The sequence below is a fragment of the Polypterus senegalus genome, chromosome 4 (genome assembly GCF_016835505.1).
Source record: "Polypterus senegalus isolate Bchr_013 chromosome 4, ASM1683550v1, whole genome shotgun sequence".
Lineage (NCBI taxonomy): Eukaryota > Metazoa > Chordata > Cladistia > Polypteriformes > Polypteridae > Polypterus > Polypterus senegalus.
In genome coordinates, this window is record NC_053157.1 from 25,989,666 (window position 1) to 26,002,909 (window position 13,244).

Genomic DNA, 13,244 nt, shown 5'->3' on the forward strand with positions numbered 1-13,244 from the left:
CACATATGGACTAAATAGAACTTGAAAAGATATATTTTTTCAAATGTGATCGCGCAATTCAGATAGAGTTGACGCGCACTACAGCCTGCATGCCTCAATAAGTCATCCTCCTTTTAACATTTTTAAAATAACGTAACATGACTGTCAATATAAAGTATTTGTTTTGTGAGTGTTACTGAGTGTTGCTGTCATCAAGGATTTGATTATCATTTTTTCTTTCAATCAGGTTCGTATTTGGAGGATGTGTTGTGTTCAAGTTACATTCCGTGTTTGTCAATCGTTGTAAAGATGACAGGTTTCATTCATCGATTCGTTTCTTACTGCATCAATAAACAGCTCGTCTTCTTCTTTATCTGAGACCTGACACACTGCATGCACGGGTTTTTTTTACACTGTCTTCCTTTAGCGGGACATTGACTTTTTCCAACGTGTGCTTTGTTTCCACAGTAGTTGGATTTATGAATATGCTTGTATGTATCAGACGCTTCATATTTTTTGCTGCCTTTTCAGTTGTGTAATTCAGTTTTTGTTCAGCGTTCTTTGGAACTGTTGCTTTTTATCTGTGCACTGCGTCAGTTCACGTGAGCCACTCGGTGTACATGCATCGAAGGTTCCCAGCTGTGCTGGTGCCATCTCGTGCTATGTCCATGGCTGTATTTAATGTTACCTTAGTCCTGGCACTTAAAACTTTCTCTCGCAGTTTTGCTGAGTTTGTGTCAAACACTACCCTGACCATCTCATCTTCCTCTCCATAAGCACAGTCCTTCACCCGTGAATATTTACCCGTGGCAGTTTGCTATTGGATTGCCTCTGACGGACGGCCTTATATGGGCAGGCACTAAATTACAAACGCCAGCGGCAGCCTGTCTATGAACTTAATTTAAAGTGTAGGTTAACATCGTGCTTTGTTTCCGAAGTAGCAGAACTCATGAATATGGTTGTATATGTCACTCGCTCGCTTCTTATTGTTTCGCTGCCTTCTCAATTATATAATGCATGTTTTCTTCAGCGCTTTTTTGAGGTCTTCCTGGTTTTCTATGTACTGCGTGATTACGTGGGAGGCGTAACTCTGCCTCCCACGGGCATCGAGCAGAAGTCTGTCTATACTAATAAAAGGCAAAGCCCTCACTGACTCACTCACTGACTCACTGACTCATCACTAATTCTCCAACTTCCCGTGTAGGTAGAAGGCTGAAATTTGGCAGGCTCATTCCTTACAGCTTACTTACAAAAGTTGGGCAGTTTTTCATTTCGAAATTCTACGCGTAATGGTCATAACTGGAAGGTATTTTTCTCCATTTACTGTAATGGAGCTTAGCTCGTAAGCCGTGGGGGGGCGGAGTTTCGTGTGACATCATCACGCCTCCCACGTAATCACGTGAACTGACTGTCAACGCAGTGCGTAGAAAACCAGGAAGACCTCCAAAAAGCGCAAAAGTGAAGAAAACATGCATTATATAATTGAGAAGGCAGCGAAACAATAAGAAGCGAGCGAGTGACATATACTACCATATTCATGAGTGCTGCTACTTTCAGAAACAAAGCAAGGTGTAAACCTAAACTTTAAATTAAGTTCATAGACAGGCTGCTGCTGGCTTTTCTCATGCCCACGGGTAATGCAGGATACAAGTTTAATGAGAGGACGCAGGATATAAAACGAGAGTTTTGATCACTTTGTAACCAAGTTAAAATTGCAGGTGAAGGGGTGTGCTTATGCAATTTCCGAGAGACTGTGTTTGTGGGGTATTGACAGTTAAGGCGGGTGGGGGAGTCACGTCATCATCTCCCCTCCCATTTACCTCATTTCGGTCTGGGCTGAGTTCTGCGGCTAACGCCGTCTTTCAAAGCAACTTCGTCACACTGCCACCAAATACTCCCAGAAAAATGCACAAGTTAATACACATGCTGTCTCTAGAGTTTCTCTACACTGAATCCTCCAGGCACTACTTACAAAAGGTTACATTGACAATCGTGTTACGTTATTTTTTAAATCTTTCCTTTTCTTAGCACAAGCACAGCTGAGAAGCTTCGATGCATGTGCTCCATAACGCGTTTAAAAATAATGCATTTAATCACACTTTGCATTACAAGCAAAGGGGAACTTTTGTCAATGCATGATTTCCTGGTACACCGATTACATTGATCAGCATCCCGATTCATTTTACCCTCGCACCACCTTGGTTTGAGAAGAAGTATGAAAAAATATGAGGTTAACACAGAAAAACAGATCACCAATTGAAGCTTTATGAATAATCGATTCACCATCAATAATTGTTTTGGTAAAGCCATACTCCGTGTAATCCTCCTTCCATTTTATAATTTTTCCGCCACTAGCCATGATTAAATGAACGGTAAAAAGTAAGAGCGAGGGTGACTTATTTAGGCAGGCATTTATATGACAGCAACACTCATGACAATGTCAATCATGTTACGTTATTATTAAAATGTTTCCTTTTCTTTTTCATTACTACTTTAACACACTACTTTTCCGCTGCGATAAGCGGGTATTTTGCTATATATATATATATATATATATATATATATATATATATATATATATATATATATGAGGTCGTCAGCTCGGATTATGAAGACACGCACAGGAGTGGAGGACTGACAGTGCCATCACAGTCGATTAATGGCAGGGACGTTTCACCAGTCTACACAAGACCCACCGCGACTGTCCCCAAAAGGCGATCATATTGTCAGCAAACACATCTCTCTATACTATATAAAAGAAAAAAAGCAACTTTCCTTTTTTTTTACACCTTTTTTCCTTTTATCCCAAACCAAAGCCTTTCTCTCTTAACACTGCAGAGGACACAAAACTAATTTTCTTTAATTGCTGGTAATGCTGGTAAGGCACATTTCCAGAGGCAGAAATTTGAACGTTCGCATAGAAAATGTAATTTCTATACCACAGCCGTCGTGTAGCGCCTTTCAAAAGGGATCTACTACCGAGAGATGATCCATATACATTTTGGCTGCTGTTAGTACTACTTACCTGTTGTGTTACACAGTCTTTAAAATGTAGTTTACCCGCAACCACTCCAGTAGTGCTCAATGTACCTGTACTTCTTAAAACGTTAATGTTTTACTGTTTATAGACTATATTTTATTATTTTTCCCTTGCACAAAGCTATACACACACATACATATATACATACATACACACACACAAATTATATATATGTGTGTGTGTATGTATGTATGTATGTATGTATATAGATATGAAGATATATATAGAGAGAGAGAGAGAGAGAGAGAGAGAGAGAGAGAGAGAGAGAGAGAGAGATATGAGAAAAACACTCACATCAATGACAAAACAATTACATTAACAATCATGTTACGTTATTTTTAAAATTTTTCCTTTTCTTTTTCATACCTTCTTTCACACACTTCTCCACTGCGAAGCGCGGGTATTCTGCTAGTTATAGTATATGGCCGAAAAAATAGGTTCCAGTTATGACCATTACGTTTAGAATTTCGAAATGAAACCTGCCCAACTTTTGTAAGTAAGCTGTAAGGAATGAGCCTGCCAAATTTCAGCCTTCTGCCTACACGGGAAGTTGGAGAATTAGTAGTGAGTCAGTAAGTGAGTCAGTGAGGGCTTTGCCTTTTATTAGTATAGATGTAATTAGATATTCTAAATGAGTAGAGTGCTTGAAAAAGGTTTTGTAAGACATTTAGTGTTAAATGGGTGGTACCTGTTTTGCTAGATCTACTTTTATCCTTTGTGTTTCAGGGGGTTAGGGGCAAATGGCCCCTGTGAATGTACAGGGTGTGCCATTTATATGGATACACCTTAATAAAATGGGAATGGTTGGTGATATTAACTTCCTGTTCGTTGCACATTAGTATATGTGAGGGGGGAAACTTTTCAAGATGGGTGGTGACCATGGTGGCCATTTTGAATCCAACTTTTGTTTTTTCAATAGGAAGAGGGTCATGTGACACATCCGACGTATTGGGAATTTCACAAGAAAAACAATGGTGTGCTTGGTTTTAACGTAACTTTATTCTTTCATGAGTTATTTACAAGTTTCTGACCACTTATAAAATGTGTTCAATGTGCTGCCCATTGTGTTGGATTGTCAATGCAACCCTCTTCTCCCACTCTTCACACACTGATAGCAACACCGCAGGTGAAATGCTAGCACAGGCTTCCAGTATCCGTTGTTTCAGGTGCTGCACATCTCGTATCTTCACAGCATAGACAATTGCCTTCAGATGACCCCAAAGATAAAAGTCTAAGGGGGCAGATCGGAGACCTTGGGGCCATTCAACTGGCCCACGACACCAATCCACTTTCCAGGAAACTGTTCATCTAGGAATGCTCGGACCTGACACCCATAATGTGGTGGTGCACCATCTTGCTGGAAAAACTCAGGGAACGTGCCAGCTTCAGTGCATAAAGAGGGAAACACATCATCATGTAGCAATTTCACATATCCAGTGGCCTTGAGGTTTCCATTGATGAAGAATGGCCCCACTATCTTTGTACCCCATATACCACACCATACCATCAATTTTTTGTTCCAACAGTCTTGGAGGGATCTATCCAATGTGGGTTAGTTTCAGACCAATAGGGGTGGTTTTGTTTGTTAACTTCACCATCATTCACATAAAAGTTTGCCTCATCACTGAACAAAATCTTCTGCGTAAACTGAGGTTCCTGTTCCAATTTTAGTTTTGCCCATTCTGCAAATTCAGTGCGCCGATCTGGGTCATCCTCGTTGAGATGCTGCAGTAGCTGGAGTTTGTAAGGGTGCCATTTGTGAGTAGCTAATATCCACCGAAGGGATGTTCGACTAATGCCACTCTCCAGTGACATGCGGCGAGTGCTACGCTGTGGGCTCTTGCTGAATGAAGCTAGGACAGCCACTGATGTTTCTTCATTAGTGACAGTTTTCATGCGTCCACATTTTGGCAAATCCAACGCTGAACCAGTTTCACGAAACTTAGCAAGCAGTTTGCTTACTGTAGTATGGTAGATGGGTGGTCTCGTAGGGTGTCTTGCATTGAAATCTGCTGCAATGACCCGGTTACTGCGTTCACCAGACATCAACACAATTTCTATCTGCTCCTCACGTGTTAACCTCTGCGACATGTCAATGGCTGTAAACAAAGAGAAACTTGTAAATAACTCATGAAAGAATAAAGTTACGTTAAAACCAAGCACACCATTGTTTTTCTTGTGAAATTCCCAATAAGTTTGATGTGTCACATGACCCCCTCTTCCTATTGAAAAAACAAAAGTTAGATCCAAAATGGCCAGCTTCAAAATGGCCACCATGGTCACCACCCATCTTGAAAAGTTTCCCCCCCTCACATATACTAATGTGCCACAAACAGTAAGTTAATATCACCAACCATTCCCATTTAATTAAGGTGTATCCATATAAAAGGCCCACCCTGTATTTTGGGCCCATGATTACTGTATATTTTAGGTTTATCGCACTAAATAAGATGCAGTAAGTTGCTAGAACATGAGGTAGAATGAACATTGCTGAAGCAAATCTTGTGTATGAGGCTGACTCCCAAGACAAAATGCAAGAGTGATTGTTATGAATTGAAGTGTCCTTTGAACAGCCTCCTAAAAGTTATATAAAGTTTTGCCCTACCGTGATGCTGTGATGTAAGTGATAGTTATGAAGTGAAGCTGCTACCCAGACAAACGTTTTCCAATTCATAAAATCAAATGAACAAGCTGGTACAGAACAAGAACTTAAATCCACAGAAAACTATAATCTGATCGGTGTAATCTAATTGTGCATTTAAGCATTACAAGAAATAGACACCACCGATTGTGATCCTACTGGCTTATTACAGCTCACTTTTAAAACTAGCACCCTCATCTTGTTTCAAACCGCTGCCCTCACAGCCATTGTGGAATGATGCAGTACTCCCAGAATTGCTGGTATTTTTACAGTCCATTTAAGCAGTGCTGCTAGAGCATTGTCTATTGTCCCCTGCTCACATTAGGCCACAAACCTGTAAAAATATTTTATATTGAATTATTGATGACAATCCCGCAAATAGACAGATGAGCAAATCTTTAACCCATGAATCCCAAGGGCTGACCTGTATATGCAAAAATAGGGAAGTGGAGTGAATCAATGAGTGCTTAGTAGGATACAAGTTCCAACCTTGATAATTCAGTGTCTCTCTTATGCATTACCCAAGAGATTTACTTTTTTTTTTATTACTGTTTTTATCATCACTCATGAAATGCCTAAAATGGTGCTTAGAATCCATGTCATTTATGTTAGCTTTTAAGGTGTAAGTGTTCTTTTGAAAAATAAACTCAAATTTCAAGTTCCAATTTGGAGCAGATGTATTTGGTCAGAAGAAGACAAAGTTTTTGTTTTGGATCTGGACTGAACTTTCAAATGTAAAAGTGTCAGTGTACATCATCACAAAAACTGTTTGTTTGTTTGATGCTGTCTTTATCTAGTTGGCTAGCTTATTAGTGATGTTAAAGCATATTCACAACTTAACCATAATGCCAGTTGACTGCCTTCACCTGTATGGAAACTAAAACATTGAGTACTTGACTAAGATCTTGACCTATAATTTTTAACAGTTTTCGACCCCTGATTTGAGGGTAACATTTGAAAATGCATTAAAAAATAACCTATGATTTTAATTAGCAAATAGATAAATGACTTTTGTGTAAAGTATGTGGAAAAAGGACATCTCTAGGTAATTATTGCTTCTTGTTAAACAGAATATCTTAAATTGCTTTGTTTAATGCCAGCTATTGTAAGTGTTACAAGAGTTTCTTTAGTCTTAGCAACCAGTATGGTCAATCAGCTATTTAATTCTTGTTAAATTATTTAATTATTAAAGTTTTTAATAATTCATTAAATATCTTGCATGTGTTTGCATTAAAGTAAATACGCCTGTGATTAAACAGCAATTGCTCCATTTCCATGTTTAAACTTGCTTTTACTGCAGCTATAGAGTTTATAACAGCTGTCCAGCTGAAAGCCAATTTTTAATCCATATTTTGCACTGACTACAGGTATTTTTTCTGTCTTTGGTTAAAATAATAATGGACAGTACCCTTTGAAGCTTTATAATTGTATTTAAACCTTTCATGGTCTAGCAGAGTATTGGCTTTTTCACAAATAAATTTCAAAAATGGCTATCACAGATTGAATTGCATACCGGAGTAAAACTTTTCTAATGCAATAACAATTCTTAAATTCCCTTTGGAGACAAACTTTGAAGTTCCTTTTTGAGGTTTTGGATCGATAATGTACAGTATATGATGATTACATTGGATAACACAGTACATTTTACAGTATTTTTTGTGCTGAATTAAAATATCTAATCAGACTATCTGTCATACAAGGATTCTAAGTGAGATATAATTAAAATTTACAATAAACATTTGTTTGCACTATGTACACATGTTGAAAGTGTCTCACTTAATAGGTATAAGTTTGCAATTTTCTTCTGTACTTGGCCAGAAAAATATCCATTTTAAGGGTCCAGCAGTACTCAGCAAGTGTACTGGAATACCACTTGCCTTGGTATTGCTTTACCATTTTATAAAGGTCCTGATGAATCTGTTTGCCAGTGACTTGATGTCCTTTTGGAAAGTTATAAAATGGTCATAACCGTAATAAAAACATTTTTATCCTGAATTTAACTTCACAAAACATGTACACCTTTAATAAGGGTTTATATACTAAATACAAAAACCAGAAATAACTGAAAATCTACGGATGTTAGGAAAATTCTGTAATACATTTCTGAAATCGACTCGAAATTAAAACACCCCTAAGTTGTTCTGTGACAAAAATTGCTGTAGTCCAATTTTATTACTGCTGCATGTTTTAAAATAATTTTTTCCCTTAATTATCTGCTTTACTGCTGTTTTGTTCTTGTAAGGATAGCAGATAAGGTTTAAAAACAACCAGATATTTGTGTGGGTGGGGGTTCTTAAAACACATCCAATAAATGTCATACTAAGCTTGTTAAACCACCTTTTTATTACTTTATTGGAAGAAATACCTTTTTCTTTTAAAATGTTGCCATTTTTCTTGCATTCAGTCTGATTTGATGGCAACTTGACTCACCAAAGAGTTATACTTGACATTAAGCTTGAGTTGTCCTTACAAGTCCTTTTGAAAATTTAGGAGCTACTTAGTATGACAAAGATGTGGAGTTTGGATATTTTTCATATTTCATTTTCCCCAAATAAAACACGAATTCCAATGTTTAAAACAAAGTTTGATTTGTTCTTTATTATAGTAGACAGTCAACACAACTTTATAATAGTTTAGATACTGTTTTATTTCTATTTAAATCTGATTTATGTTCATACTTTTACAGGTGTCAGCTGTGATGCATGTTTAAAAGGAAACTTCAGAGGTCGCAGATACAAGTGCTTAATTTGCTACGACTATGACCTTTGTGCATCTTGTTATGAGAGTGGAGCTACAACAACGAGACATACAACAGAACATCCAATGCAGTGTATATTAACAAGGGTAGATTTTGGTGAGTGTTCTGCTGTTAATTATAAAACAAACAGATCTTATTTGCTTGGATGTCTTAAGGACAAGATAATGTATAATGCCTGCAGTGATAAATTGAAACAAATTTATAAGATACTTGTGAATTTGAGAAAATAGTTTGCATTGTGCTTTATGGAGTTGAAAATAGGCTATTAATTTTTATTAATATTTAATTAAAAGGGTTTTTACTATTTGTATTACTTTTGTTCTTAAAGTTAGGTTTTCTGTATTTCCTTTTTAAGCATTTTCAGATGTGTAGTATATAGCAAAAATGATCAAAATTGTGTAATCATTCCACTATTTGATCCATTTTGGTTATTAAACATTTTTTTTTTTACCTATAATAGCTATATTTTTGTACTAATAGAAAAGGCCAATTTAGACTATTTTCAAGATGCATTTCTCTCAAATATTATACTCTTTTTCATATTTAAACATTTGTTCATCTGTGTTCAAATAGCTAAGACATTGGACTTTAAAACACAAAACTGCTAGTAAATTCCTTTGTTACTCAGAGAAAGTCACTTGATTTGCCTGTGCTCCAGTTAAAAAAGGAGTAAATCATTCTAATTTGTAAAGATGTTATAAGAAATCTTGAGTAAGAGCATTTACCAAGTCACTATTAATGCCGTTGCAGTAGACAATATAAATTTGTGCCAGTTTTGACACCATTTGTGTTCTAGGTGTGGAAAAACTTTCATAAAAGCATTTTTCACTAAAACCAATGTACTGATCAGTAGGGCTGGGTATCAGCACTGATGTCCCGATTTGATTCCGATTCACAATGTCCCGATTTGATATTGAATTTATCATGAATGAATTAGTATGCACAAATATATTTGAAATGGTGGCTCTTTTTTTTTTTGTAAGAAATTACTTAACCATTCAAGGAGAACATCAATATAATGTGACAAATTTGATAACACTTTATTTGAATGGTATCTACATAGTGACTTCATAACGTGTGTGTTACATTTAAGAATAAATATTTGATTAGTAATGAACAGTTAAGGTCAGTATTTTGAAGATGTGTAACAAAATATCATTGCTCTTTATACAAAAAAATAATTTTAACAGCACCACGCTCATTCAGAATTCACCATAATTTAACTAACACACACATATATATATATATATATATATATATATATATATATATATATATATCCACCTCAGAGTCCACACACATTATGGAGCACTGCTTATTTTAATACAATGAAATGGCATCTACTTTATAAAACATCTGTATCATCTTATGAGTAACATTATAATAAAATAATCTAATATTGCTATTTAGATATTATTCAATAACCTGTTTGTGAGTTAAATCTTGTTTAATCAAAAAGTAATGATTAATCGGAAAATATATATTTTTTTCCCACACCTACCAATCCGATAAAGACTGGACACTTCAGAAGAAAGCTAACTTTCCTAACAAGCTTTTTTTATTTTAACCCTTTCAACAATTTCATGTGTGGTGAGCTGGGGGGGTTACCACAGTATTTCAGGTGTCATTCTAAAACTCCTTCAGTTTTTGTCATAAACCATTTTGATGTACAGGAGTAATTTGCTTCAGTGTATAAAGATAATTCATTGTTGATTCAAAGATGGCATATGCTTCAGTTCCTGATATAGAAAAGTATTTCTAAAATTTGAAATTACCATCACCATGACTGAATCAGCAGAATTTCTCAGATGATTCTGCACTAATGGGGTGTGTTGATAAGTGGGATGAGATAGGAGAGGAGTCAGGAGGTGAACTTTGTTTTCTGGTGCTCAAAGGATTGTTTGAAAGTTAACATCAGCAAAACCAAGGAACTGGTTATTGACTTTCGCCACACCAAAGAGTCTCTATGGTCACTGACTGTCCAGGGGGTTGATATAGATGAGGTGCGCTCCCAATAGTGCTTGGTGGTCCACATCAATGAAAGGTTGGACTGGTCTCAGAACACAGAGGAGTTACATAAGAAAGGCAGAGCAAACTTTTTCATTAGAAGACTGCATTAGTTTAATGTGAAAGTGACATCTTTCACATCTTCTACAACTCTGTCATGGCCAGTGCAGTTTTCACTGCTGTGATGTGCTAGGCTGGTAAATCACTTCAAGAGAGGCCCACCAAATCAACAAGCTAATTTAAAAGGGCAAGCTCAGTTATAGGATACACTTTGGACCCTCTGGAGACAGTAGCAAAGGACAGAATTAAAAGAAATCTTAGTGTCATTATGAACAAGGCTGCACATCCTCTCTGTGACACACTAGTGCGGAGGACTTTCCAACAAATTATTCAGTAGAAGTTTGTCAAGAAACGCAACTGGGGCTCCTTTATAGCAACAGCAATGCACCTGCATAATGCCTCGCTGGGACCAGGACTGCAAAATAAGTTTTCTTTCTTATTAATTTTTCTTCATTTTTAGTTATGCTGGTTTGTGTTAAGACTCTAGTGTGTGTGCATATATATTTATTTGTCTATTTATGTATTTGTTTATATTAAGAGCTTCTGTAAAAAGCAAAATTTCCCCGTGGGGACAAATAAAGTTCTTTCTATCTATGCATCTATCAATTATAGTCCAAGTAGCAACTTCCTGCTGTTATGACCATGAGAAAGAAACCCTTCATAAAATAGTAGACTTTAACTACCAACTAGACCCAGCTATTCTTTCCCCCAGTAGTCTTCCACTGCCATGTACAATCACTTCCTGCAGTCCACTGAGGTCCACTTATGTATTACAATGACTTTTTTATATTCTGTGTTTTGTGTGTTTCTTTTTGCATTTTTGAACCTTTCTGGGCTTGTAAAGTGTGTCACGAATAATATCCGAGTTGATGGAATGCTGAGCTCTGTGTACCTGTGTGACAGGTCACTTTCAGTCATACATCCAGTCCTGCCCATCTTCAAGGTATTCTACTGACTGCTAAAATACTAATATAAGATATTTACACACAGGGTTTTTTTTTTTGTATATAATAGGTGTTGCATATTGATTAGTACATGCAAGTAAGAATGTCATTGTACCTAGTTCATGTGACGACAATAAGTTACTGCACCATGAATCCATTGAAATTTAAACTGGTCTTTTTGTTTCCCGAGTTAGCTTCAAACATTGCTCTGACAATTGAAGTCTTTTTATGCTGCTTGAATGCCCTATGGACATGTTTAGCTCTGGATCCTGACTGGAGTCAGGGTCACAACTTATGATATATTTCATCCTAAGAAAAATGAGAACATGAACACAATACATTAAACTGGAGACTCCACTGTGGCTATCATAAGTTGAAAACACTCTCTAACAAGGTGCAGATGTAGCTGGGAAAGATTTGACCACAAAAGCAAACAATACACGGTCTACTGCTGTATAATTCCTCCTGCCAGTAATCTACCACTATTTCTGAATCTGCACCATTGATTTGTGTATAGATGCCTCCATCACTCTTTGTTGCATCCTTGTCTTGTGACAGCTGCAGTGAGTGCAGCTTGCTGCTCTCGTTGGCATCTGAACATATTATGAAAGTGTTTCAATTTGATAAGTTTTTGCTTCTTTGATTCTATGAGTTTGAATCAAGCCTTTGGATGCAATGGTGCATTCATGAAACAATGCTGTGATCCTTTGTACTTCTCTGAAGTTAAGTGTATGTGTGTGAAACTTACAAGTTAACTTTTACATACTGTATGGTGCTGGCTTTATGTTTTTACCTTCACCTCATATGGTACATGTGGTGAATAACTTCTGCCAAAGTTCTTTGTTTGTAATGTTGTACCTTAGTTTTATTTTTTAAGTCAGGTTTTTATATTCCCTGCTTTCAACAAAAGACATTTACGTTTGCCTTTGTGTTCAGCTTGTTTTTGTATAGCACTCTTTACTGAGTGCAGGCATAGGGCACTGTGTCAAGTTTGCAGGTAACATTAATGCAAGTATAGATATTACAAATTACTTAATACAAAATTAGTACACAAAGATGCAGATATATTAACACACACAGAAATCATAGTATAAACTGATTAACATAAATAGAAACCAACAATATATTTTTCTTAATTGTTGAACTATTTCCATTTGACATAGGTGAGTAAAACAAAAGCTCCAGTCAACAGCTTGACATGCATACTGAGAGGTATTAAGTCAGGCACAAATTCTGCCTTTGGCTAGCAGATTCAAATGCATATTGTACCTGTCACTATGCACACTTTTGTAATGAAGTTATTTAGTGCACAATAAATAAAAAAATGTAAAATATAAAATATTCACATAAGTAACGGGCAGAAAAAAATAATTTTGAATGTTGCAGTTGTCCTTATTTAACCGCAAACAGCTATTTTCAAATAAAAACTTCAAAGTTGAATAGAATGTTGTGAAGGTGGTTTTTGCAGATTTGTGGGGGTTGGGCATATTAGCAGATCACAGAGCCGGATCTGTCTGTGACGGATGATTCCAACCCTGAAAACGTCCCTCTGTAAAGTTTCCCACTACCAAGCTCTGAGCAGCCTATATAAAGAGTGTGTTTGTGACCAGAGCAGCTGGAGAATCTTGTGTTGTACAGCCTAATGGTTGATGACTTGGCATCTTTGAGTAATACTATCCTGCTTCTAAATGATGGAAAGCAGGCAGTGATTCCCACTGTGTGTGTGTGTGTGTTTGTCATTTTGAATTCAAAAGTTAATGTGCTTTTCATAAAACAAATTACATCATATCTGTTACTGAAATCATGTACTAGACC

General features: G+C 36.6%; 1 protein-coding gene across 1 annotated transcript in view; it reads left to right on the forward strand.

Annotated features, from left to right (window-relative positions):
* The window catches only part of kcmf1 (potassium channel modulatory factor 1), an 86,456-nt gene that overhangs the window by 46,701 nt on the left and 26,511 nt on the right, over nt 1–13,244 (forward strand). The window contains exon 2 of the mRNA XM_039750362.1: nt 8,347–8,514. Coding sequence (XP_039606296.1) covers nt 8,347–8,514 — 168 coding nt within the window. The remainder of the gene's footprint in view (nt 1–8,346; nt 8,515–13,244) is intronic.